This window comes from Neodiprion virginianus, chromosome 7 (assembly GCF_021901495.1).
Source record: "Neodiprion virginianus isolate iyNeoVirg1 chromosome 7, iyNeoVirg1.1, whole genome shotgun sequence".
NCBI classification, from domain to species: Eukaryota; Metazoa; Arthropoda; class Insecta; order Hymenoptera; family Diprionidae; genus Neodiprion; species Neodiprion virginianus.
Window position 1 is genome coordinate 22,749,098 of NC_060883.1, and position 26,071 is coordinate 22,775,168.

The 26,071-nt window shown below is 35.6% G+C and overlaps 4 protein-coding genes across 9 annotated transcripts in view; 2 read left to right on the plus strand and 2 right to left on the minus strand.

The window, feature by feature from the left end:
* Positions 1 to 1,015: 1,015 nt before the first annotated feature.
* Positions 1,016 to 8,910, minus strand: LOC124308613 (protein LSM14 homolog B). Of its 3 annotated transcripts, none has more exons than XM_046771459.1 (7): positions 8,607 to 8,910; positions 7,308 to 7,462; positions 6,843 to 7,158; positions 5,214 to 5,409; positions 4,781 to 5,110; positions 4,379 to 4,576; positions 1,016 to 3,984 (listed from the first exon to the last, which is right to left on the minus strand). In XM_046771459.1, the coding sequence occupies exons 1-7, from the start codon at positions 8,725 to 8,727 to the stop codon at positions 3,630 to 3,632; spliced, it is 1,671 nt and encodes a 556-aa protein (XP_046627415.1). In that variant the 5' UTR covers positions 8,728 to 8,910; the 3' UTR covers positions 1,016 to 3,629. The 3 variants fall into 3 exon arrangements, with proteins under 3 accessions (XP_046627415.1, XP_046627418.1, XP_046627417.1); XM_046771462.1 differs by having other exon boundaries at positions 6,951 to 7,158; positions 8,607 to 8,909; XM_046771461.1 differs by having other exon boundaries at positions 4,379 to 4,558; positions 8,607 to 8,909.
* Positions 8,911 to 9,335: 425 nt separating this feature from the next.
* Positions 9,336 to 12,294, plus strand: LOC124309571 (cytochrome c1, heme protein, mitochondrial). The gene is made up of 8 exons (XM_046773297.1): positions 9,336 to 9,459; positions 9,906 to 9,953; positions 10,265 to 10,413; positions 10,518 to 10,650; positions 10,831 to 10,995; positions 11,072 to 11,185; positions 11,326 to 11,460; positions 11,632 to 12,294. Exons 1-8 carry the CDS (start codon positions 9,388 to 9,390, stop codon positions 11,734 to 11,736), a joined length of 921 nt encoding a protein of 306 aa, XP_046629253.1. The 5' UTR covers positions 9,336 to 9,387; the 3' UTR covers positions 11,737 to 12,294.
* LOC124309567 (beta-1,3-glucan-binding protein 1-like) overlaps positions 11,732 to 26,071 on the minus strand; it is a 35,387-nt gene continuing 21,047 nt past the window's right edge. The window contains exons 1-9 of one of the 3 annotated variants that reach the window (XM_046773289.1): positions 16,845 to 17,036; positions 14,722 to 14,913; positions 14,406 to 14,633; positions 14,150 to 14,319; positions 13,917 to 14,053; positions 13,662 to 13,828; positions 13,163 to 13,533; positions 13,002 to 13,103; positions 11,732 to 12,735 (exon numbers count right to left, since the gene is read on the minus strand). In XM_046773289.1, coding sequence (XP_046629245.1) covers positions 12,634 to 12,735; positions 13,002 to 13,103; positions 13,163 to 13,533; positions 13,662 to 13,828; positions 13,917 to 14,053; positions 14,150 to 14,319; positions 14,406 to 14,633; positions 14,722 to 14,866 — 1,422 coding nt within the window. In that variant the 5' untranslated portion in view covers positions 14,867 to 14,913; positions 16,845 to 17,036 and the 3' untranslated portion in view covers positions 11,732 to 12,633. Of the gene's footprint in view, positions 12,736 to 13,001; positions 13,104 to 13,162; positions 13,534 to 13,661; positions 13,829 to 13,916; positions 14,054 to 14,149; positions 14,320 to 14,405; positions 14,634 to 14,721; positions 14,914 to 15,478; positions 15,504 to 16,844; positions 17,037 to 26,071 lie in introns of those variants that run through there. The other 2 variants (XM_046773288.1, XM_046773287.1) reach the window with 2 other exon arrangements.
* LOC124309569 (15-hydroxyprostaglandin dehydrogenase [NAD(+)]-like) lies at positions 19,567 to 24,209 on the plus strand. Of its 2 annotated transcripts, none has more exons than XM_046773294.1 (7): positions 19,567 to 19,706; positions 21,159 to 21,337; positions 21,461 to 21,587; positions 21,852 to 21,958; positions 22,751 to 22,924; positions 23,008 to 23,162; positions 23,414 to 24,209. In XM_046773294.1, exons 1-7 carry the CDS (start codon positions 19,700 to 19,702, stop codon positions 23,652 to 23,654), a joined length of 990 nt encoding a protein of 329 aa, XP_046629250.1. In that variant the 5' UTR covers positions 19,567 to 19,699; the 3' UTR covers positions 23,655 to 24,209. The 2 variants fall into 2 exon arrangements, with proteins under 2 accessions (XP_046629250.1, XP_046629251.1); XM_046773295.1 differs by having other exon boundaries at positions 23,456 to 24,209.

A 26,071-nucleotide genomic window follows, 5' to 3' on the forward strand; every position in this document is an offset into this window, starting at 1 on the left:
ATAATTCTCCCTTTTTTTTTATTTCTCCTCACTCTCCAAATACCATGTCAGACCATTTTTCTTATGTAACAAATCATCTTGAATAATTACGATACTCTTTTTACCCCGTTTGTTTTTTTTTTTTAGCCACAAGACATTCCAGAATACTTTACTACAGGGCCACTTTTTTCCCTGAACTTTTAGGCACACTTGCAAAACAATTGTCACCTATTCCCTCGCATATTCACGAAATGTCGGGGGAAATTATTCTTCACCGGTACGTACTGATGATATCGGCATAGTCTCGATGATAGGAAAAAAAAAAAAAATGGGCAATAAATTTCTACTGCCATTATTGCTACTTCTGATAACAATATATCAGTTAAATTTCGGTTCAGTTTACTGGCGATTGTTGGTAAATTAATATGTACTTGCAAAATTATGCCTCACATCTCTTTTTAGCGTATCTGTATTTTAACCGCTAGAAAAATGTTTCGATTATTATAATCCGTATTTTATATTACATTATTTTTACTTTTTTTCTATTGTCGCAACACGATTTAACGTGATCAATCGCATTATATCTCTTACATATTAATTTTCAATAAATGAAGAAACTGACGAAAAAGAAGTTAGCTATATATACCATACGCCAAGAACTTAACACGGCTGTATCGTACGGATGTTTGATTGAGGAAAAAAAAGATAAAGAAGAAATAGACTTATATTCAAAAAATTTTAATTTGTAACACCGTCAGCATGTTTCTATGCTCTTGAAACGATCACATCGAATTTAGCATATTGAAAATACCTAACCGATGGTAAACGAAAGAGATGAATATTACTTTCTCTAACTTTTGTTGTTTTTTTTTTTTTTTTTTTTATTAATACGATACATGTATGTAATATATTGAATGAAAATTTTTCCGTAGTATCGCTAAATTTTTTCATCTGTTTTTTGTATCCTTCATACTTCCTTAATTTGACAAATAACGTGAGAGAGTGAGAAAATAATAATGAATGAATAAACATTGCATCGTTGAAGAGTTTGTATTAACATGTGTTACAAGTTGAGCAAAAGATAGGAAAAATAAACGGTGTCTTTCAGATTATTCAATAATAATATACAAGAGTATGGTCAAAGGAAAAAAAGTAAAATAATATAACTATACTAGAAAGTATCTATCTGTGGCCATCTTAAATTCTATACATATGGTTATAATAGACACGTATCTGTGCTGTTGTATATTCGTTATTATACGTGTACGTATAAATATTCAAGTCTTCGCAATTTGCCCCTCCTCCAAAATTTTTTTTTTACAGTGAACAACAGATTAACTGTGCGCACCTGAAGAGGTAATCAATATTTAAATTATTCTTATTATTATTAGTTTTTTTTTTTTTTTTTTTGTTTTGTTTTAGTTTTCGTTTTATCGCAAACATCTCCTGCTTTTATTGGATATGTAAATATAAATTGTATTTATAATTTTCTGTAGATATAATTTATACAGTAATTCAGTAAAGGCGCGTATCTCTCCTTATTGCAATGAGAATTCGTTTATTTACCGATATATAATCTGCACATTTCTACGAAAGCCGTAGTCTTGTTTCTTTTTTTTTTCTTTTTCCTTCTATTCTATTCTAAATTTTCGTAGCGTTTTTTCGAGTCGGTTATCTTGTACCGATTTGCAGTCAGGAGAATGTTACCATATAATTTGATGCTTACATGTATAAATAACATAGGGGAAAAAAGTTGGGGGTGGGAAAAAAAAAAAAAAAAAAAAATCAATCACAAATAAAATTAAAATGTCGCGGGGAAAAAAACAACGCATACATCCAGATTCTTTGTTTAACGTGGGGAGACCGTTACCAACCGTAAGAGTAAAATTCTGTCTGTTTAAACCTACGCATATCTCGACCCGTGTGAATAAATTCTCTACTAGGACATTGTTGAAAATCACAATTAATTAATTGGTTAATTATGTTAATCATTTTTTGTGTTTTTCTTGCCTTTCTCTTTTTGTTCAATATTTTTTTTTCTTCCTTTTTTCTTTCTTTCTCATTGTTCACACACACATACACGCGTTGCCCAATCGTAATTATTGTTAAAACTCCATCCAGTTTTCAGTTTATCATTTAAAATATAATATAATTTACCGTCGCTTCCGTCGTGCGGATACAAACCAACTATCCCATAATGTCCAGCATTTGAACTAACCTTCGTTAATGATACCTTTCCAATTATTATTATTATTTTTTTTCTTTCAACATATATTACGTTACAACTTGATTATCTAAAACTGGAGGTGCAGCCTTTTTGTTTCTTGCATTTCGAATTTTCTTTCTTCTTCTTCTGCTTCTTCTTCTTTAATTTACGTACATACAATCATCTCCAACTTTTCAGTACCCGTTAAAAATTATCTAAGGTAATTCAATCAGAAGAAGTGTTTTCTTCATTTCAAAAAATTCATTTAATTGACCATCGTTCGAGTTTTTCGTCTCAGTTTTCTTTCCTTCTTTCTTTATTCCTTACTTGCTTTCTTTTCTCACGTTTGTTCGGTAAACTAGCATAATTAATAATAAAGTATCCAATAATAATCGTCAATCGTTATAACCCATTATTGTACAGAACCCATTCTTTATTTCTCCTTCTAGTTTAATGATGGTCTTTTGGTCTTTTTTTGGTGTCTAAATTTACTATTATAGAAAGATCGATAAGTTTTAATTTTGCGATGTAAAAAATTAAGAGAACGAACAAAATAAGTTGTTTGGAAAATTGCGACTTGCTAGAATTCATTAATTAAATAATAAACAAATTAGATGGCCTCGAAAAATGGTCGTGCTTAATAAAGAGCCAATACATGTATAAAGATTTCTTACAATTTTCAGGGGTCTCAAACTTAAGAAGGCTGTACAAAAGCTTTTCTACAGTCCTCTCTTCGCCGAAAGTGGTGTTAATTTATACAGGGTGGTAATTTTTAATCACCTTAAACGAATGTCTTGGACATTAAGTTATTAATCAGTGATATCCTGACAGTAGAACCATTGCAGCTTGAATAGAGTGGCATAAAGAATTCTATATTTTCATCATTAAATGATATTAGCTGCCAGTAATAGTCAGGCTGATTACAAAATTTCATTGATTTTGTGTAACATTTATCTTGGGGTGATTAAAAGAGCATCTTGTACATTTCAACGGTTATATTGAATGAACTTATCTCTGATTAATGAATAGAAAAGACGTATCGTTGAGAAACAAAGAAAAAAAAAAAAAAGAGTTCGCTGTGTAGGTTCGAAAGAATATTTCAGCATTAACGCTATTCTTTTTTGAAATTCTTGAAAAAATTTTCTCCTCACTTCGTTTACGTGAGATACGTCCCTTCCTTCAGGACCCGTCAATATACACACATTGTTATACACTAAAAAAATATTACAAAATAAATCTGATTCCTTACATACTCTAAAGCTTGCGGCAAAAATTTGAAAGAAAAAACGCCGAAAATAACAAAAAAAAAAAAAATACAAAAAAAAAACCAAGTATCTCGATTCTCTTAACGTTCTAATCGCAGCAATTATTTGTAAAAATCCTTAAACGCTAAAAAAATACTTATAACAGCGCGTGGTGTTCAATAGTCATAAGTTTATTTCCATTATGCCGTACCTGCAACAACACTGTTCTGAGATGGAACCGTTGTCGTTGTAGCTTGTTGATTGTTCGGACGATTCTGATTGTGGTTTGTTAAAACTTTTTGTTGCTGTTGCTGTTGTTGCTGCTGCTGTTGCTGATGCAGTTGACTACTAGGTTGGCGATTTCCTCCACCGCCACTGCCTCTGCTTCCACCCCTGTATCCGCCGCGATAACCGTTGTTACCACGATACATGCCACCTCCCATTCCGCGGTTGTAGTATCCACGTCCACGGAACCCGCCGCGTCTCGTCGAGGCGACTCCAAATGTCTCAGAGTTCAACTTACGCTCCGTCCGCCAATCCGTGCGTTGAGATCTTCTGTAATGAATAATTTTGATTTTTTCTTCTATTTTATTTTTCATTCTTTTCACTAAATTAATGAACGTACAACAAAATATCTTCAGTATCGGTGCTACACTAGATTCATCCGCGCACAACAAAAGTACGGAAGCTACAGTGTTACACCATTTTTATCTAGTATGAAATTCACATTCATCGCTTCAATTGATATGAAGTGAATCCGGCACTTTTCATACATAGAAGGTCACTTGCAAGTAAAATATACAGACAGAAATCTGAATAAGTTAGAATCGTAAATTCGTCAAATTCTTCCAGAATTTCAATTCCCGTATTATTGAAACATTTTTACTTTTGGCAAAATAGCAAAGAACGTTGTTTTATAACGATTTGTAAAGTGCGTGACGGAACTTACCCTTTACTCCTCTCTACAGCTTCGCAACTAATGTTGTCAAAGAATGATTTGGACTTGTCGTAATGTACGACGTCCGTTTCTTCCTCAGGCTCTCCCTCGCCCGCTCCAGTTTCATTGCCGCTATCGTCTTTTTTCTCATTGTCAGTACCGTTGTCAATCTTAGTCTTAGCCAATTGGGACCTGCAATTTTCAATCAAACTGCATACTCCGTCATAAATTATATGGCAACTCATTTGTCCAAATGTCAATAAGCAATGTATCGAACCAGATCTCACCGAGAATATAAATCCTTTAAATTTTAATATACTCGGTTTAAAATATATTACTTGAATGTATTTACAAAAACGGGCATTTCAATATCTAGTTCGAAAACAGCGAATTGTATTGTTCAAGTGCTTCTACCTTAGCTCTTCGAACTGCGTATTGGCCTGTTCGAAGTCGTAGTCATTCTCGAACTTCAACATGTTCTTCGGCTTGTTATTTATGCTTCCTGGCTGCGGGGGTCTGAAGGTACCTCCGCCACCACCGCCGCGTCCCCTTCCTCGTCCGCGAATATTTCCTCGAGCTATCCAACCGCCGCGATTTCCGCGTCCCGCCTGATGCATCTGGGCGTGATTCGGCCCTGAAGGATGTCCGTGTCCTTGAAGTTGATTTCCGTCCTGCTTTTCACGATTGTCACGCTTTCCGTCGCTATACTGGGACATGCCGCTGCCGGTTCGCCCGCTGCCATGACTGCGAAAGTTTATTTACATGGGTAAATTACACAGTTAAAGAAAATGAATGCGCAATGATAGAATATTTAAAGAATGAAAGTACAAGTCATATTTTTACCAACCTTTCACGATCGCGATAAGATGGTTGTATGGTTCTAGCGTTGGGCTTGTCGCTCATCGGTTTGTGGATGTTGGCGTTTGTCGACCGCTGTTGATGGCCAACCTGCGTGCCCTGATCCATAGTCGGACTTTTCCTAGTCATCAGGGATGAAGTGGGAGTAGTCGATCGAGATCCTCCGCTGATCAAGTCCAACACGCCTGTGTAGCAGGGGGAAAAATTCGATTTTTTAATTGGGATACTTTTGTTTTATCCTTTGACTTTTCACACGTATACAAACAATATTTTTGAGGCAATCTTGAAGCAGACGAATTTACCAATAATGCAAGAGAAGACAGACATCCTGTTCTAATGCGATCAATGATGCCCTTGAACAATTCTGGTGTATTGTTATGAGATATTGGACTTTTTACATCTTCCGCAGCTCTGTCACATTAAATTAGCCGCAGAAGATGCATTTTTGTCAATTAGTTTTAGTTATCTACAGCACCGGATAATTGAAGAATTATTCAGCTGATTTCCGACAAAAAAGAACCAGACAGACAGTGAATTTCGTTTCAAAAATTTTGAAACTGTTCTACATCTTGAGTAAAATGAAGTTATTTATATATACGTTATAATTGAAGGTCACAATTATCGCACGGTGCTGAGATGGTTAGTAATAGTTATTTAGAAGGTAAAATGGTAAACTGTATGAAACGGTAGCAAGGAAGATGAACAATTATATTAAAGCATCGGTGTACTCTCTTTTAAAATGATCTCATAGTGATTTTCTACAAATTCATGCTAGATTTCGGAACATGACAAATAAAAAAAATAAATCATTTAAAAGAATTTGCAATTGAGAATAAATGAATACATGCCAACAACGTGGATAGAGATAGAGATAGATGGAAAGATGGATCGCACAAGTAAAGTTGCAATCGATTAAGGAAAGTTACACATATTTTATACCATAATTTAAATGATAACTGGTTTTGCTATATTTGTTTTTTCGTTTATTTGTAGGCAAAACTATACTGCTCCTAGTTGAAGAAGAATCAGATTAAACGTGCAACGAAAAGAGTCAAATGGAGCAGTGACAAAGCACTATTGAATCGACACGATTTGGTTAAGGAGTTTTAAAAGCTGTTCCAAGAGTGAGCTGAACAATACCAAAACTTGAAAGTACAGTTCACCTCATAAATGAAACATTGCACATGTAAATAACGAGAATTTGATATAAATAATTCTTTATACGATCCGCGTCATGTTTCGAATGCAAAAAATGAGTTGAAATTTCTCAAATGCAGCGAGTTGAGATAGATGTAATAAAATTCGTAGAATAAAAAAGCAGCTATTCGCAGAAGCAGATTTAAAAGAAAGACAAGAAAATATGTACAGAGACCAGCCAAAGCAGAAGTGCATTAATGTAATGTTATTTTTGCAGCAAGAACCGTAATTTTTCAGTCCACGTTAAACCGTGGATAATAAAAAAGGCAGGACTGACTCTTTTTCTCTTGGTTGAAGTAAAAAGGCAATGAGAGGCGAGCAGATGTTAGATAAAAGTGAAGAATAAATAAACAATTATACCAAATCAAGCTGAAAAGCATTAGGCATGCCGGGTAGCAAGATCATAGCAAAAACAGTTTACCATCTTCCAAAGATTGGTCTTTTTGAATTTGATCAACGTTGCCTGGTGCTATCGAGTTTGGGATCGAGACGACGTTGGGTGCTCCGGTGGAGCCCAGGCCCAACTCACTTGGTTGTTTGTTCATAGCGACTCGAGGATCTCGTCCAGCTGCAGGCATACCCATAACTGGACCCATGGCTCCCATGGCTCCAATTCCACCCATCGCGTATCCGCCTCCGTACTGGCCGCCCATTGGTCCGATTTGACCCATCATTGGATGGTTGAATCCTGGCTGTGGCTGGTAAGACGGCTGACCCATGTTGGGCTGTACTGTCATCTGTGAATTGGTAATATTTATGTAACAAGTAATCGAGCTGCCGCGTCTGCCGTAATAAAGCTGGACAATTTACACAAGTGTTAGTAAAATTGAGCGATGAAGCGAAATAATTTATTCCAAAAATGATCTTTGAATCAGCAATATTTTACCTGGACAATGGCTGGATCGTTTGGAATGGTGCTGACATTGTTGACGACTCTGATGTCTTTAATGTCAGATCCTCGAAATAATATGTATTCATAGACTTGGTTTTGTGGCGCTACTGGAAACTGGGTCTCTCGATCCTCAGTCCCAAAGGAACGAACTGTAACGAATAAAAACAGTCTTAACGAACAATAGTAATCGATCGTTAGTGAGTATTTGGCACTCGTCGGAATGTGTCTTAAAAATAATAATAATAACATTAACGATAATTTATGAATGAAAATTATTAAACATTGACTGAATTTTACTCTCTCTCTATTAATATTAGAGAAATTGGAGAACTTGTGAGTAAAATGCAAGACTGTTATTTGAAAATAATCGAGCAAAAACATATATCTTTGTAAGAAAATCAGAAAGTACAATTGATTGACGATTATCAATGATGTGATACGTTATACACAAAATCGATTCCAACTATGTTTACGTTTACGTTAATCCCAGAATTCGTTGAGCGGATATTTCAAATCCAAACGGTTCTCGTTTGAATAGATAGAACGCTCGAAGGAGGGAGAAAAAAAAAAAAACAAAAACAAAAACAAAATACAATCTCTTAGGTGAACCTGAGAGCCCGTCATCATACGACTGTGCTGAAATATATTCTTCACAACAAGCGTTTGAAGGTGATACACGTAATTTTGACTAGGATATCATGATGGAGAAGTGAAATAATAGAAAGGGGGAGGGGGGGAGGAGGGGAAGAGAAGAGAGAAATTACAGTAGATGTAACTAATTGAAATATCGCAATGAAATTGTTGTTATTTCAATCATTGCGGATGAAACGTAACTGCGACAAATTTTCGGAAAGAGGAATAACAACGTAAAGAATGGAAATACATAACAACACAGCGGAAGAACGGGAAAGAGAGAGGTGGTGAGGGGGGAAGGGGGGGGGGAGAGAAAGAGAAAGACAGAGAGATAGGCAAAAGATTGCGCCGCGAGATTGTAGGATCGTAAACTCTGGTGACCTGGATTGTTTTCATAAAAAGAAATGAGAGAAAAATATATGATATGAAAAAGTGATAAGTTAAGGTAGTACAGAAGAACTGTCAAAAAAGAATATAATCAACCGGTATTAATAGTTGAGAATGTAAAAGCTACTTGTGGAATATCGAGTAGTTGTTGAATTATAGGGAAATAAAGGTAATAAAAGATGTTCCGGTCGTCTGCGAGCATCGGGCGGTTAGGCTAAACTATGAAAACGGCGGAAACAAAGCTGATGCGAGAAAGAAAGGAGTCCATCTTACCGTTGGCTAAGGCGATCGTGCACTCCTGTGGATCGACGGTAAATAAACGGCCTTCATAACGAATATCTGCCTTCGATATTAGGCTTATCTTAGAACCAAGCTCCGGCATTCCGGCACTCATCTTGAAACTTTTATGTATTACTAACGATCAACGAGATGTACTTCGATACCCGATACCGTCCGCATCTACCGCTCCATACAACCGTCTGAACGCGAAACGATATACCACAAAAACTATGCGCTGCTGACTCTCTATACGCTCTACGCGCCAGCTGACACCGATGGACGATGTACGCGATGGCGGAGGATCTACGACACCCGAATGCAAGGCTGCCAACTTGACGATACGAACGCGCGTCGGTCGTCTGCTCGAAAATCTGGTCTAATCTTAATCTGAGATTTTTAATTATTACAAAACTTTTCACCGGTCAGCTACGCGTCAGTGATAAATCTGTTTCAGGCATCTATCGTTGTTCGGATTTTCAGCGTTAGATGATTTCCAACAATTTAGGACACTCACATTAACCGTTCGACAAATGCTTAGATAACGTTGGCTAACATGGAATCGTGACGTCATCGCAATATTCCTAATCTTACAATAATTGATTTTAATTATATTATGAATAGCATTATAGTCGATATTTGAACGAAAATTAATAATATTTTCAACCTCTATTTATCCGGTATTTATACTCGGGATGTATGCAGAAAAAATATCTTCGTCAAATCAACGGTACATCCAACGACTCGTGTTCTTTTGCAGTCTGCACCTCTAGCTAAGATGGCGGCATCGCTGGGAAGGGTTTGCGGTTCGGGTCTTTTAAAAGCCAGTAATGGTGCTCTATTTAATCAAGTAGGTAAATTTTGACCCGAAAAATCGTGGCTTACTACTCAGAGTTTAATTCGCGATAATTCCGATCGAGCTGTTCCTTTTGTCAAAGTCACAAATTGGCCACGACTGGCTCTCTATCGAGGGAAGTTCACTCCTCACAAACCTTTGACTGAACGTTTTACCATCATAATTTAACCGTCTGTAATCGTCAGTTCGTTATTACGAGTCAGTTATAGTTAGTTTCTAAGATAGCTGGCGGTTTATTGACAAACTACTTAATCAGAGCAAAGGTCCAGAGGATACTTTGACAATTTTAGTGTCCATTTAAAATGATATATTCTCCCTTCATACACGTTATGTAATAGAGCAACATTCAGCCTCTTGTTATGTACGCCTGTTGACACATTTTATGCAGTTCTGAATTTATCATTATAACGAGAAAAAATATCTCCTTCATCTCCTTGCAGGTCAGCACCTTCTCAACCGCCCGAGACTGGGCAAAGGGGCGAAAAACGGTACGTCACATAACAATGCACAGCGTCTAACGTCCTTCCCTGCCCTATCCCAACCTCTAGAGTTCCTAAAGTTCATGACGACGTCCCTGAAGTTTGATTTTATTTTACTCCGTGAGTAAAATATACCAGGATATTAATGATATCCCTGAAACTAGATAATTGGACATTTTTGGTATTTGAAAACCTGACGCGAAGGGCGATCGTACAGTTTGTAAAAATAATTTTAATATCTTACGTCGGTTACGTGTTTCTCACCGCATTTAGATGTGTAAATAATTCCCAACCGCAGTGGTTTCTATTGAAATTTGCAGCTGCTAGCATGCCTTGGCGTTGCGACAGGCGGTGCTGGAGCTTTGGTATATGCCTTGGAAAGTTCCGTGAAAGCTGAGGGCGTTGAATTACACGCTCCAAATTATGCCTGGGACTTTTATGGGCATTTCAGTTCCTTCGATCATGCCAGGTAATGTTCAATCAAATGTGATGTTAATTGGACTTCTAGGAGAAGTGTAAAATATATGTAGAGTCGGAAGATTGAAACGTAACTTGCCCTCATAATAATTTCAGCTTGAGAAGAGGTTGGGAAGTATATAAGAACGTCTGCTCCTCGTGCCACAGTCTCAAGTACGTCGCATTCCGTGAGCTCATTGGCGTTACTCACACGGAAGCGGAAGTTAAGGAAATGGCTGCAGAATATGAGGTTTGTTGCTCCTCTTTCTAGATTCGAGAGTAACGCTGAATAGTAGAGATATCTGATTTCAAGAATTTCACATCTCCGGGAATGGGGAGAGTAGTTAAACAGTTATAAAATTGTTTCCATGTCGTAATATACACGCATCCTTTTGCATTCATCTCACTTGTGTTTTTAACTCTACTTCAGATCAAGGATGGTCCAAATGACCAGGGAGAATATTACATGAGGCCAGGAAAACCCTCGGATTACGTCCCTTCGCCGTATCCCAATGAGGAGGCTGCTCGAGCAGCTAACAATGGTGCTTATCCACCAGACTTGACGTATATAGTAAACGCTAGACACAACGGAGAGGTCAGTACTATTTTACGCTACGCAATTTTACCACCTTCTGACTTATTTCATCAATTTCATTTACATCTCTTTCCAGAATTACATCTTTTCTCTCTTGACTGGCTACTGTGACCCACCTGCTGGCGTCGTTCTAATGGACGGCCAGTATTACAACCCTTATTTCCCTGGTGGAGCTATCGGTATGGCACAGGTAAGCCAGCAAAATTTCGAATCGCCTGTACTTGTAGTTGATTTACAATAATCAATTTATGCCAATGATATTCAATGTACTTATAGAATTTTCTCCTCCAGATTTGATCATTTTATTCCAATTTTTTTCTCAAAAAACAGGTAATCTATGACGAGGTACTTGACTTTGAAGACGGAACTCCAGCAACTGCATCGCAGGTAGCCAAAGATGTAGTCAGCTTCCTTACTTGGGCATCGAACCCAGAGTTTGATACCAGAAAGCGATGGTTTATCAAGGTGACGATTTTATAAACCTGTACAATTCAAAACATATCGTAACAGTTACCTTTCAAAAAGATACGATTATCAGGCTATTTATTGCTGCCAAAATCATAGTTTGTTTTTCTACTCACATATGCTTTATCAGCAATTGTTAATGGTTTCCTCGTTCTTGTTTTTCTATTACAGGCCGTGGGAATCTTCACGTTATTGCTTACGGTTACTTATTACATGAAGAGACACAGGTGGTCAACCATCAAGAGTCGTAAGATCGTTTTTGCGCCGAAAAAGTAGTAAAAGTTTGCAGATATAATAACACGAGTTAAAATAATTAGCCAAGAAAAATTATCTGATCCCTCATGATAAAGGAGAAGTAGTTTTTTATTTAAAACCGCAAGGAACAGAGACAGTTTTCGATGTTAAACAGTCAAGAAAAGCAAAGAAAAAAAAGAAAAATAATAGTAATAACTTACGTTGAATAAATCGTGACCACATGCATGCGAACGTTGGAAGAACTGGCAGACAAATATATGTTTGTGTATTCAACATCAAATAATATTAATAATATATTAATATCTGTACAATGTACATAGCGACAATTACCTATTTACCCATTGACCTAGGATTGGGTAATTTGTCAAAATAAAAACAAAGAAATACAATACTCTCCGCAAATCAACAAATATCTCTATTACAAACAATATTGCCTCTGCCATTAATGTGTGCGCATTGTAATTATCATACATACATACATGTACGTAATGACTTTGTAGATCAAAACGCCATTGTACATCGTGAGTTGACTCTCACTGTAAACATTGAACAATAATAATTATTCGTTTAATGTTTGAATCGAAGACCTTTGGCAAAATCGTACCTTGCTTGGCCTCTAGCTATTTATCGTTACTCAACAGCTTGGCCATTTCCCCAGTGTAATAAGCTTGTTAATAGTTCTCTATATCCTGCACAGAAAATAAATTACTAATAGTTCCGTAAAGGGGGGAAAAACGAGGGTGGTAGGAATAATACTCTTCAAACGCTTTCCATTTTATGGAATGAGATCGTGTTTTGAATAAAAATCAGGAATTACATGACCTATTAAATTCGTTTTTCATCTTTTTAATATTAGTCGTAACAATATGAATTGACGGTAACACGTGGCTGCTTATTGTCTTGATGAAAATTCTTACGCTACAACGCCCAAACTTTGACATAGTCCACTTTGAGCATGGATCCCTCGTCTGTCCACGTATTTTTCCAAGTATCCTTGGCAGTGTAGAAGTTCAGCAAAGCCTAAGTTCGTAAGTAAAGTAAATTCGTTTTTTCACTTAAAGTATATACTTACAATGATTTAACGAATTAGTGATTTACTATGATGTGTGATTTCGATTTGTATTCAGAAATTGGGTTTAATATTAACTAACAAAACTCTCCAAGTAATCGTAAAAACTTCTCGCCTTGTATTTATCGCAATTTTTCTTTTTTTTTTTTTTATAATCGTGTTTTCAATTCTCCATTCGTTAGTCTAAGAGCGATAGTATAAAGCAAGCTCGACTCACCTTCGACTGTAGATTCCCCCACGGTTTGTGGTGCTCCCCACTTGTACAATTGTCTGGGAATTCTCTCTGTCCACCAACGGCGACACCGATGCTGATGTAGAACTGTGAATTGAACAGTAAAGTGAAGTGGAGTTTCAAAAGAAAAAAGGATACAAACATACCGGCTTATCGAATACAGAATTGGGACTGCCGTTGCGACTGGTTGAGAATTCTTGCACGTAAGCCTCCTGTGGATATGCCTTCTCCCCGAAACTTTCGCCATCTACTTTGACAGATATGGCTGTCGGGGTCCATTTCAGTTCGTAAATGTGATAATCGTCGCCCCAGTAACTCGACGAACGTTTTTTCGACATCGTAGTAACCTCGATTGGAGTAGACTTGCTGACTACAGCACCCGCCTTTAACTCGTGTCCATCTATGTTCGCACCTGAGCTATCGCGCAAGTTTCTGTTTCCAACTGCGCTTGCCAATCTAAATTCCCCTACAGTATAGCCAGATACGTATTCCGCGTTTACCGGCAGCAGTTTTATTACTGAAAGTAAACAAGGCGAGGGTCTTTTTATTGAGAATAAGCAAAGGCAAGCTGATAGCGGGTTGAATATCAAATTAGCATATTATTTTCTCAAAAACACAGTTAATGTTGGTAAAAAATCTGCCTACTTGGGTATATCCAGTCTCCTTGTGGAAGTTTGGCACGAACTTCGACGCGTCCGTATTGAAAATTGAAGGACTTCTGGGTGTCGATGAGGCCGGAGGCTACTGGCGGTAAAATGGAATACGATATAGCTTGCTTGTAGCATTCGTTGGATCCGACTTGACCCGTACACCTGTGGAATTGATTCGACGTCAATTTTAATTAATACAGAAGGAAGTAAAAATATGTACTCTTTAAGGTTGCAAGTGAATTTGACAAACCCATGCACAGTCATATTTCCACGACGAATAAAGTTCTCGTTGCCTCCCTTGTCCAGGAGTGTCGGCTTGATTCTTAACTCACCGTCTCTCACCACCAAGTTTTCGTCATTACCTGTATACACGACAAACTCGTAATCCTAGAACAGCGGAAGTATAACGTTGGGTGAAGGAAAATTCTTCTCTACAAAGATTTTTAAAATTAAATCTAGCCAAAGGTGTTCAAAATTAATTACCGGGGGACCTGTGAATCGCTTGACGGTCCTCCACTTGCTCGGTTCTAGCTCGTTGAAATAATCCTCGAACAAAATTTGTCCGGTACATGGCTGGCTTCCGTTAAAGATGGTATTCGACGGGTTGCAGGAGGCAACAGTAACGTGCGGAGTTCCATCGTAATTGTACAGTTCTACAAGCCATATTCCCATTTACAAAGCGTTTATCTTACAGTTGAAATTGAACGAATGGAAAGAAAAAAGTGGCAAGGTCACTCACGTGTGACGGTCAAGCTCTGGTCGAGCAGATTGTACCCAAGACCTTCGTAGACAACGTGCATCCAGAGGTAAATTGTATCGCCAATCTTTATCCTAGTGGTACGGTCCTCGTAAGTCCATTGATCGCGTCTAGGTTTGATTATGTCAACGGCTATCGTTCCTGCCTCCAGCGAATAAAATTCCTCGTTGAACTTTACGTGATATGCGACAAGTGAGATCCCCTCTCCGTCTGAGAAATATATTCATAAGATTGAATATCATCTTATAAACTGAGGATATAGTGGATGAGAAGAAACAAGACGTTTCATTTTACTTACTTGGTATTGAGAGTCGCAAGCCCTTCGGATACAAAGGTATGATTGTTGGGTTCGGGGGAACATATTGAGCTGTAGATATCGTCGGTGTTAGTAGATGAAGAACCAGTGGAATCAGACCAATGCCGCAGTGAATTTGCAGCCTCATTTTATACGTCGATTGCTTTAAGTGTTCGTTGTCATTCGTCCACTTGTCTGAAAAATGTGTGATAATAGTCTCAAATTTAATTCTCTAAAAAATTTTGAATTTCAACGAACTTCAAAAGGATTTGAGAACATTGTGCAACAATAGTAATTGCACTGATTTTATCACAGTAAGAAAACTTTTCAAAAACTCTTCGCTATCGACAAGAAGAACGCACAAGAAAGTTGAATTTCTACAAGATGCTTGAAAAGAAACATTGAAACTGTACGCATTTATATTTGCAATCTAAAATCGTGTGGTTAATTTCATTTTCATTTTCAGGGAGTTAAGTGTACATTAGCAGCTGAAACGAAGAAAAAATTAAATAAATAGTTAACTAAAAATTAATAAATAAATAAGTGAATAAAAATTTACAAACAAGTGTATAAATAAATTATTCAATTTTGATGTAACAGAATTTTTCAAACATTTCACCTGATACAAAATTTCAGTTAAAGTGTATAATCTTTTTCCCTCAAATAATGATAAATGCGATTCATGCATTTATTGATCGAAATCTATCTATATAGCACTATCGTACGATTATTACACTATCTAAAAAATTATATTACTCACGTATTTTCATGGACGAACAATAAATAATTTCTTGTATTCGTCTGTAAATGGATAAAAAAAAGTTTGTGCGTGTCTATAATAAAATCAGAAAAAGATCGAAGGCCAAGTTTGGATAATACGAATTTAACATTATTATTATTAACATTTTGTGTTTATAATTTGTTTGCTAGACGTGAAATATATAGTCTGTACATCTGAGCTGGATAATAATAAGCAGCGTTTTTTACGACTATATAAATTTCTTCCTGCACATCATGCGAGATGTATAAATATATATATATATATATATATCATTTTACTACTGTATTATTATTCTTAGCCCATTAATAAACACTTTTTCAGTAAATTACTCATAAATGACTATTCGAATGTGATAAAAATTCATAACAAAAGCGATATAAAATTTCTTCAAATATAGTTATATATTGGCATGAATATTATTCTTCACTAACAATTTCTTCTGCGTAATCCTCGAAAAATTATCAGCTGTGTTGGATATTAATTATAAATCAAAATTAGCCATTATGTTTATTATAACTGGACAGCGACGCAAAGTATGAAAAAATAGGAGGAACAATTAATTCGTTATACATGGCTTTTGGCCTCTAATTATCACAAAGTCCCCGCCAGACTCGACAGTCGTTGATGAAATATTTTTAAAAAATAATCGAAAATATTAGCTGTATGTCCGAAGATGACTTTCGTTGTTCGCTCATAACGAGCGTCATTGAAATGATATTGCATTTTATATGCAGCCGTATGGATATAATTTAATCCTGTCCAAGTAAAGATTAAAAAAATTTCAATCGAATGAACGAAATATCTTAACTATGTAAAACATATTATCGATTATGTGATTCGTACAACGTATAATAACGATTCCAGTCTCCGCTAATTGCGAGTGAAATGGATAAAAAAAAAAAAAAAGAAACATTGAACTTTGATACTTATTATAAGAGCCAATAATACCATTCGGAAAAACGGAATCAGCAGATGGTCATAAAAGTTTTGAAGACATTTTTGCAATCACGATTAGAGAAAACCAAAATCGAATGACAGTTCAATCTGCCTAAACTATTGTCGTAATTGTTAAAGATGAATGAAACATATAATGTCAATATATCTGGCATAAAACATATTAACGAACTTCGTGAAACGAAGTGGATAAAAAAAAAACAAATTTCGAAGTAACATTTCACTATAATTCTATCATCAAAAACTTTCCACTTTTTTTTTCACAATGTCATCGCGGAATGTTGATGAAAGTGTCGTGATCGTATGTATACAGGGCATGCATATTTATTCCCAATGAATACTTTTCAAAAAGTATGGTGGAATAATCAATCCGTTTACGGTTATCACTCACAATTAGCGCTGCTAAACCGGGTGAAGTTCGAGATGCGAATGGAACTAAGATATACGGGAAAAAACTGCAGTTTGAGGAATACTTATAGATAATTTTTACGAGTGATTTCGGTGACGTCGAGAAGGCGAGATCCGCACCGTTTCACGGCCAAAGGTGTACAGAACGAAATCGGAGAAGAAGTAGAATGGAGAATACAGGCATACGTGCGATATGTCCAGAAATCAAGTGTGCATGTTTTACACATTCTCTACTACAACGGTACAAGCCAAGGCAGTCGAACAAGAAGTGGTAATGCGCGTGTGTCACAAAAGACGATTATATGAGTAAGGGGGAAAACCGGCTGGTATACGTATAATAATGACACATGCATGTACGTGATGCAACATGTCCGAGAAACTCTTTTCGAGATAGGTACAAGATTTAGATAATGTTGTTCTGGATAAATATATAAATCTATTGTATAGATATTTTGTTTTTATGACGGTAGAGTGAACGAATGAGTGAGAATCTGAGGAGTTGAAAGTAGTCTTTTCTGCACTCCGCGCATGCGCTGTCGCGAGGAAATCTGACACTACGAAAACCTAACCTCAATTTCACGCTTCGTGAAGAAAACGCCTAACACGCTCGCGTTATTTAAAGAATCGTGTGGAACAAGGAGGCAACGGTTTTTTCGCCTCGCGTATTTGAAATATTCGTCATTGGTTTTGCCTCCTTATTACACGTTATACTATTTGTGCAGGTAGGGTTTTAACTTTAAGAATTAACGGCAATCATGAATGGTGTTAATTTTTTTTTTTTCTACTTTGATTACAGAATAATCCGCACAGTGAAAATAATTTTTTTGTCAATGTGATATTTGCATATAACAGTGTAAACATTTATTTACACCTGTATAAATCCGCATATTTCAAACGCATTTTGCGTCACCTTAAGGACGAAGAATTTCGATGAATTGAAATTTCTCAATTAACTTGAGACTCGAGAGAAGGAAGGATGAATATATACGAGGTTGAAGTCATCGTAACGGAAAATTGGGGAAAAAATCACTATCTTCTTATTTTTTCAATGATTTTTCAGGAATTAAGATTGCAACATATTATGTTTTATTTTATTACGGTTTACTCAATTTCAAACAGTTCCAAAATCGCGGAATAACGGTTTTTCCTCAGCATGAATTGTTTACGGTAAACGTTACTAACTTCAGTATGATGAATATATTGAACATTTCTTTTAGTAGAGAATTAAATCTTAATTAGTAACGTTCATGGTCAGAATTAAGTATCTATTGAACGAGATTTATACATACGAACTTTGTATTCGTTACTCGTAATTTCTGATTAAACCAAGAGAATTTAGAAAATGACTTTACGGTTACTTGAGAAATTTCCACTTGACCTTATTAATTTGTACGAATAATCTTATCATCACAATTTCAACTGCGTGTTATTTCTAATTATCTTTTGCTTTATATATATAAATAGATTTTCACTAAAACCGTGTCACAGATTTTATAATCTTGCATTGATTATTCTATCACTTGTATAAATAAATCGTATATGATATTTCTAACTTTGTTAAGTTCATTCGATTATTTGTGCTGCGTCGTGAACTAAATTATCTAGACGATAAAGTGTACAAAAGACCTTCGTGTGTTTCATCCGGTTATATTACCACGATAATTGACACGCAAGGTTGGCCATTTTTCTACCCCTATTTATATATAAAACAGAATGACGTCGAGACGCAGAATGAATGTAAAGAAAATTCGTCAAATGTACAAATTACACGTTACAAGTGTAACTAAATATGTGTACAAAAATCTTTATTAAACGCGTGTTCTCATATTATTGTTGCTATTATTATTATTGTTATTATCGACCGTTATTTTGATTTTCATTATATAATCGAAAACTTGTCGCAAATCACAATATCGCGTCACTTTTTACCCCCCACGTATAATATAATAATCTTTCGGACCAGCGTTCTTAGAAAAAGTTTATCAATATCATCTGACCCGCGATTAAGGAACGAGTTTGTTTTCGTTTATACGTCATGTGTTCATTGAAAGATGAATTCGCATTTCGGTGGAGTACAGGAGGGGATTTCATTCGAATGATTCTAATCCCCCTCCTCCCTTCCCCGCAAATTTTGCTGACAAAAATACGTTTGTAAAAAATAATTTTTTCGTTATTTTAGATTTTACATCCATTTCGATATAAAAAAAAAAAATCACATGTACACGGAATGATTGCTTGCGTGTTTTGAAAATGAATAACGTATGATAAATGATTCATCTATTGTCGTAAAATTTTGCCAAAAGAAAATTTAATTCTTCTATTTTTCACGATTGTAAAATTAATAAATAATGCTAAATAACAGTGCACTGGTAATAATATAATTATTAGTTGCATATAACTCGTATAAATACAAATATAAATATATGTGTATAGACATATACACATATATATATATATATATTTCATTAACCATCGCGCACTTTGACACCGAAGAACGCGACTGCGGTCAGTGGGCGATTATTAATACATACACATATGTAAGTTGTAACGTTATAGATGTCAATATATATATATATGTATGCATGTAAATATTGCGCGCGCACTCTGTATAATAATATGCATGTTCACAACAAAATGATAGTATAAACTAAAAACGAAGATAATCGCGTTTACTTCGGTATGTATAAATACGACGATGAAATATAAGGAAAGGCAGATCGGTTTATAAATCGTAGAGTGAATCAAGTGAGCTGCACGATTTTCTCCGGGTTTCTATTTGCGGAATCGATCGTCGATACTTTGTAGACGAGTTTTTGGAATACCAAAATCTACGGAAACATGATTAGTACGTGAATTTGTCGATTCAAAAAAAAAAGACAACATAGATTTCAATTAAGTATACCGATTATATTTCTCCAATAAAGCCGATGTTTGTAAATTAATCGTATGTTTAAAGCGAGGATATTATGAATTGTTATGTAAATTTATTAAATTGTCTATCGTAAAAAATACTGCTTGGAGTACGATATACAAATCAGTGAGCTGAAAATATGTAGTGAAAAATTCGTAAAAATACTCTCTGACGATTATTTTATTTGTATACTACGCGAAAAGAAATTCTTAAAAATTTGATCAAGCCTTTATGAACGAAGAAAGAAATTACGTCATTCTGCGATTGTAGACTAAGTGATTTTGATGGAGATTTTAGCGAAATACGTCGTCCCATTTGCATTATAATATTTCGCAAAAAATACACTTTTTCGAATAATTCCTTCTATTATACAGTTTGATGTTTGACGATTGTAAGTTTATATTCGTATGTTGGTGGAATTACTTGAATTTCGAACAAATCTACCAAAGGCGATTTCTTTAAAATAAACACGTATACGGGGCATTCCATGTCACCTCGAACCAATGATTTTTAATTTGCTTCAGGATTTTTTTTATACCATTCTCAGTATTAAAAAAAGCACTTCTGAATTTTTCAATTTTTTTCCAACAACCGTTAGTTTCATTATGATTATTCAACCCTGAATCTTTTGTCGCAAGAATACAGAATTTTTGGTAATTTTTCGAGTATTTTCGGAACCTTCAAACATGGTGTTTTGTTTCTTCAAGATGTTGAAAGTGCTAAAAAAGCTCAAAAAAAAAAAACGCTTCATCACTGACCGATGTCAGAATAATCGGATTGCAAAATAATATTTTTGAGATTTAAAAAAATGCCATCATCGGATAGGTTTTAACAATCATAAAAAATTAACGGCTGTAGTAAAAATTGTGGAAAAAATTCAGGAGTATTATTTTCAGATCGGAGAATCGTACGAAAAATCCTGAAGCAAATCGTGAATGGTGATGGAAAGTCTGCATTGGTCGAGTTGACGTGTAACGTCCCATATAATATACACACAACTTGAGCTGGTCTAACATATTCATATGTAAACAAATAAATTGATGACGGTGACGTATGATAAAGCCGATGAGATGGTTCAAAGGTGGCGACGATATATATACGCGATGATTGAAGATAGAACACGTTGACAAATTTTTATGACATGTATATATATATATATATATATATATATATATATATAGAGGCAATTTTACAACTTAATTCGTAAATGTGAATATTTTTTCATCTGAATTATAAATCCGTGTTATCTCTGCGCACTGCATCAGTTGGTAAAATTATCTCTCATTAATAACAAACGATACGTTGCGCATCGTGCTGGATATTATTAAACGCACAAGACTTAAAATTTCGTATTGTATAAATGAAAAATTACTCGTTTAAATGCAGAACTGGAGGTCGATCTGGTCGAACAGATACCGCAGCTACGACGAATGTCAGCTACCGAACGAGCCAAGGAAAAGGAAGAGATAAACAGCGTGGTTTCCGGTAAAAACGTCCTCGTCACCGGAGGTGCCAACGGTCTAGGATCGGCTTTTGTAAAAGTCTTTTTGCAACACGATATAAACGTGAGTGTAACTGCTATTGAAAATTATTACAATTAATTAAGCAATTTTATACTCACGCTGATGAAAGATAATTATTGCAAAAGAAATATACCTAAATTGTGTGCGTGTAAATTTATACTTTAGAAGGTAACGATAATCGACGTCGACAACGTCAAGGGACAAATGTCAGCGTCGGCGATAAACAAAACGGCCGGTTATGAAAAAGCTACTTACATTCGCGCAGACGTTACCAAACATGAAGAAATGATCGGTGAGTGATACGGACGTGTTGTTGTACACACTTATATTTATGTAACATGTCAGCTGATATATATGTATATGCATGTACAGATATTAGTATTTGTTGATAAATATTCGACGAAATTATTTGAGAAGTCATAAAAGGGAGAATCAAATATTCATTTGTTACTCCAACTTTTTACGAATTATTCATCTCAGAGGTCAAGCATCGATTTGATAAAAAAAAAAAAAAAAGAACAATTTAACTCGTTCAATTGATCATTATGATTGACAGATGCGTTTAAAAAATCTTCCGAAGCCATGGACGGTATTGATATCGTTATAAACAACGCTGGTATTCTTGACGAGAGAAGATGGGAGAGGGAAATCGCTGTTAACATCGTAAGTTCGTTTCAAAAAATTATACCTGTATTAGTGCGTGGTAGAATGATAATGGAAAGAAAAAAAAAAGGAAAAAAAGAGATAAGCAGTAAATATAGCTTATATAAATATCAAATAGACCAGAATGATGTCGAAGAAAAAATTAAAAATTATCGCATACGAATTATTGCGAAATTTTCTGTTTTTTCTATTGAAAATATTCTTCCTTTCGCACAAGCTCTTATAAGAATAAATAATGGCGGTATAATATATAAAATGAATCAACGAGAAGATTATATGTATACAATATTATCTTGGCCAAAGTGCAGAGCAAATATAATGTAACAATATTATGCATAGCTGGCTGATTATTGAACTGGGAATGAGTTTAATGATCTCCCTCTCCTATCGTACATGTAGACAATATCATAGTCCGTGAGCCAACACGCGTGTAATAGGCGAATTTATTTTCGGCTCATTGTCAGGTTATAGTTATTGGCAAAGCCCGCTTGCCAAGTATACATACATATATAATGATGATAATGATACAACGGGTGTTAGTTGTATTCCAAGACTCACAGAATTGTCGAAAAAAAGTGTTTTCTCTATTTTTAATACACCGTATATTGAAAGATAGTGTTACTAAAAGGCGAAAGGAATATCAACAAGTGATAATTGACGATAAAATTAAGGATCATCGATTAATATCAAAGATTATTTACCATACTTGTTTTTTTAATCGCTATGACACGAAGAAATATGAACAATTTCTGCTGCCACGAAATTTACGTCAAAACATTGATGATCTTGTAGAATGGAAACGTTTCCTGCGCGCTTCTTGCCATCGAGCACATGGCAATGGACAAGGGTGGTCGTGGAGGTGTCTTGATAAACGTAGCACAGCATTGCAACAGCGAGACGAGTGCCCAGCTGCCAATATACACAGCGACCAAATGGGCGACCATCGGCTTCTCGAAGGCTCTGGGGGTGAGAGGAATTTGAGTGGTTTAACAATAAGTCTGCCTGATCGATTTATTCGCGAATACAGTGCTCAATTTCCTTCCTTCCAGACTTCGCATCAGTTCGAGAAAAAGGGCATTCGCATCATAACTCTGTGTCCAGGACTCACAGAGACAGCTCTTACAATCGACGGTCCGAATAAGCTTCTTTCAAGGGTGATGAAGGCAGATTTTGTAAAAAATCTTGAACAGCTTCCGATACAAACGTGAGTTTTTCTAAACTACTCGTAATAATATCCGGTGGTTTCACTCTGATTGACTTTACCGATAATCGGGTCACTTAGCTGTCCGACGTTATCAATCGTTCTAGAAAAAGGTTTGCATCTTCGCTGAGTGTCGGTAAAATAATCTGTATCCACAAATTTCGTTGCTTCTCCACCTTCCCCACCGAGCACGAAAGATTTTCTTATATCTGAGAGAAATAATTGGCAATCTTTCATTAATTCCTTCGTCGCAGGCCGTTCGCTGTGGCAAAGGGCTTGATGTCTATTATGTGTAGCGGCGAACACGGCAGCATTTGGGTAATAGAGAACGGAGCGCATCCTTACGAAGCCTGCATTCCTGAGCCGCAAGCCCTGCGTCGTACCTTCAAAGACAATTACGCGATGGATCAAGAGGTGCAGCACGTGAAGAAAAAGCTGGCGAGGGATAATCACGAGAATACACAGGCTCCGATTGGCCTGGCGACGTGTGGTTAGAAGCCGAAAAATAGGCGTTCCATTTTCAAATTAATCAGGTATAACATTAAAAGTTTGTTACAATCTGCAGTTGTTTTTTTTTTTTTTTTTTGGCCTGGAACGATTGGCTATTTCTCGTTTTCTTCGCTTCACTTTTAATTTTATCGATACAAGTGAGAATACACTGCAAATCGAAATTTTACACGTTCGCTGATAAGTATCGAATTCTAGATTCTATATTGTACTGATAAAACATATTTCTAATAAGAGATGGAAAAATGCTCACTTTTGGGTATAAAACTGCAGCTTACGAAAGTGTTCAGTTGAAAAATTAGGCAGTATTATTGAATATTGCAATTTATTTTTATGACTGATTTTATAATTACCTATTTGAATAATTGGGAATGATGGAATTTCTCTGTCATCGCGTCTTTAGATAATTTTACCTATGATGTATACAAACTAATTCTAAGTCTGAAGTATAGATGCATAGAATATATTTGTTCACCCCTGTAATGTGTAACCGTACTAGAATTAAGTGTGTTCAATAAAAAATAAACTATTTTTATAAACGAATATTATAACTTTGTTGCGGGTTTTTCAACCCAAGTGCAAATTTTTTTTATGAATTTGTATCGTATGTACCATAAATGATTCTTACGAATCAATAGACGACGTAAATTTTGAAAAATAAATAATTTCTTGTACTCGTTCGTTAAAAATTGATGATTGTCGAAAGCCGAATTTGGTAAAAGCTCGTTGAAATTTTCTTCGCATATACTCGAATGTATGCAGGACATTACGAAAATGAAATAAAGAAAAATCGACTTTCCAAAAATCCCCTCAAGAGTTCTAACGGCCTGTTCAAGTACTTTGCGCGTCTGACCAGCACCTCGGTTCGACTACTGAGGGCGGCTTGCATCCCGATGCTCTTCACTGTTTCGAGTGCTGCACCCACGGAGCTGAGCTCAGCGATTAATATTCACAATCAGGTCGTTCCAGAGTTATGCCTCGATAACATTGGGGAAATTTTAACGGTATTTTTTTCACTCCGACGTTACATTTTCCGTACTGTTTTACAGCTTTGAGCTATACGGATGCGCGAACGCGCGGTTTCGGCGTTAATAATAAATTTTCACCGAAACGACGACGACCTTTTTTCAGAGTCTACATAATTTATCCGTTGCAGGTTACTCCGAAGTATCTTATGTCATAAAAACTATACGAGAAAAAGAAGGAGACACGGCTGCAGATCGTTAACCGCATAATTGTAATCGGACATCGAAAATTTGTTTCAGTTTCAGGTTTATAGTAGGTATTATTAGATAGTTCCATCTTGAGACTAAACTATTATTGAACACCCATCACGATGCTTGAAAACGTATTACGAGTGACTATTAATGTCTACTTTCATGATAATAGATAAAATCTTGCAGAGAATGATGAGCCGCACTAGTAATAAACAATTAGGATATAACAGCTGTAATGAAAAGATTCATATGTGAACAAGATTTCCCCCCCCCCCCCCCCCCCACAAGATTATATAATAGAAACTGCGCTATTAAGAAATTTAAAAAAAAAAAAACAGAAAATTGGCTACCGCGTTGATCTTTCGCGTTAATTGGATTTTTAAAATTTTTTTCTATCATGCAATGATTGCTAGCGTGTACCCAATATACAATTTAATATAAAAACGTACCTCTGCACCCTTAAAAACAGCTTTACACCGAGAATAGTACGTAAAGAGTTACAAGAATAATTATTTACGTTATTATTGCATGATTAAAAGAGTAAAAATTTAGCCATGGTTCTGAAACAACTATCTGCTATATATGGAGTTTTTTTTTTTTTCTTATTTTTCTCGATTGATTAACAACTTACTTCACAAGACAATACATGGTCTAGATTTTATCGAAAATCGTACTGTTTCGCATACAACTTTGTCAAAAATTCAAGTATCAATTTTTTAAAACATTCTTCGTTCAATCACGAGCCATATTCACCTACTAGGAGATAATATTTGTTTTTTCGATTTCATACAAAGCTATCATAAATTATCCCGACCACCGCGAGGATATTTTTTCCAAGGGCTTTCCAAAAACCAGTTTCCAACGGTTGAATTTTCAAAATTTTCCGATGAAACCTCTCTCAAACATTATATCGTTACATGCTTAAACTTTGAATAAAATAATTAATTTATTATACACACATGTATGAAAAAAATTTTTAAATCCATTAAAAAATATTTTTTCGTTACTCTCAAAATTCAATAGGTATACAATTGTACGTACACGAAATTGAATTTTTCAACGTATTTAACTCTTTGTAACTTATTCGAAAACGGTGTACGGCCACCGATATAAATAATCCAAGTACCTACTACGTATGTCGGAAATGTATGTACCTATACCTGTACCGTCCCTACATACCTTCCAAAT

Bases quoted from the DNA above. Each gene is read 5' to 3' on its own strand.
- LOC124308613 (XM_046771459.1), bottom strand. From the start codon at position 8,727: ATGAGTGCCGGAATGCCGGAGCTTGGTTCTAAGATAAGCCTAATATCG. The intron at 4,577-4,780 runs GTAGAAGCACTT...CGGAGTATGCAG, and splicing joins ACGCAGTTCGAAGAGCTAAG to TTTGATTGAAAATTGCAGGT. The intron at 3,985-4,378 runs GTAAGTTCCGTC...TATTCATTACAG, and splicing joins GCTGTAGAGAGGAGTAAAGG to AAGATCTCAACGCACGGATT.
- LOC124309571 (XM_046773297.1), top strand. From the start codon at position 9,388: ATGGCGGCATCGCTGGGAAGGGTTTGCGGTTCGGGTCTTTTAAAAGCC. The intron at 10,651-10,830 runs GTTTGTTGCTCC...ACTCTACTTCAG, and splicing joins AAATGGCTGCAGAATATGAG to ATCAAGGATGGTCCAAATGA. The intron at 11,461-11,631 runs GTGACGATTTTA...TTTCTATTACAG, and splicing joins GAAAGCGATGGTTTATCAAG to GCCGTGGGAATCTTCACGTT.
- LOC124309569 (XM_046773294.1), top strand. The intron at 21,588-21,851 runs GTGAGTGATACG...TATGATTGACAG, and splicing joins CAAACATGAAGAAATGATCG to ATGCGTTTAAAAAATCTTCC. The intron at 21,959-22,750 runs GTAAGTTCGTTT...ATGATCTTGTAG, and splicing joins GGGAAATCGCTGTTAACATC to AATGGAAACGTTTCCTGCGC.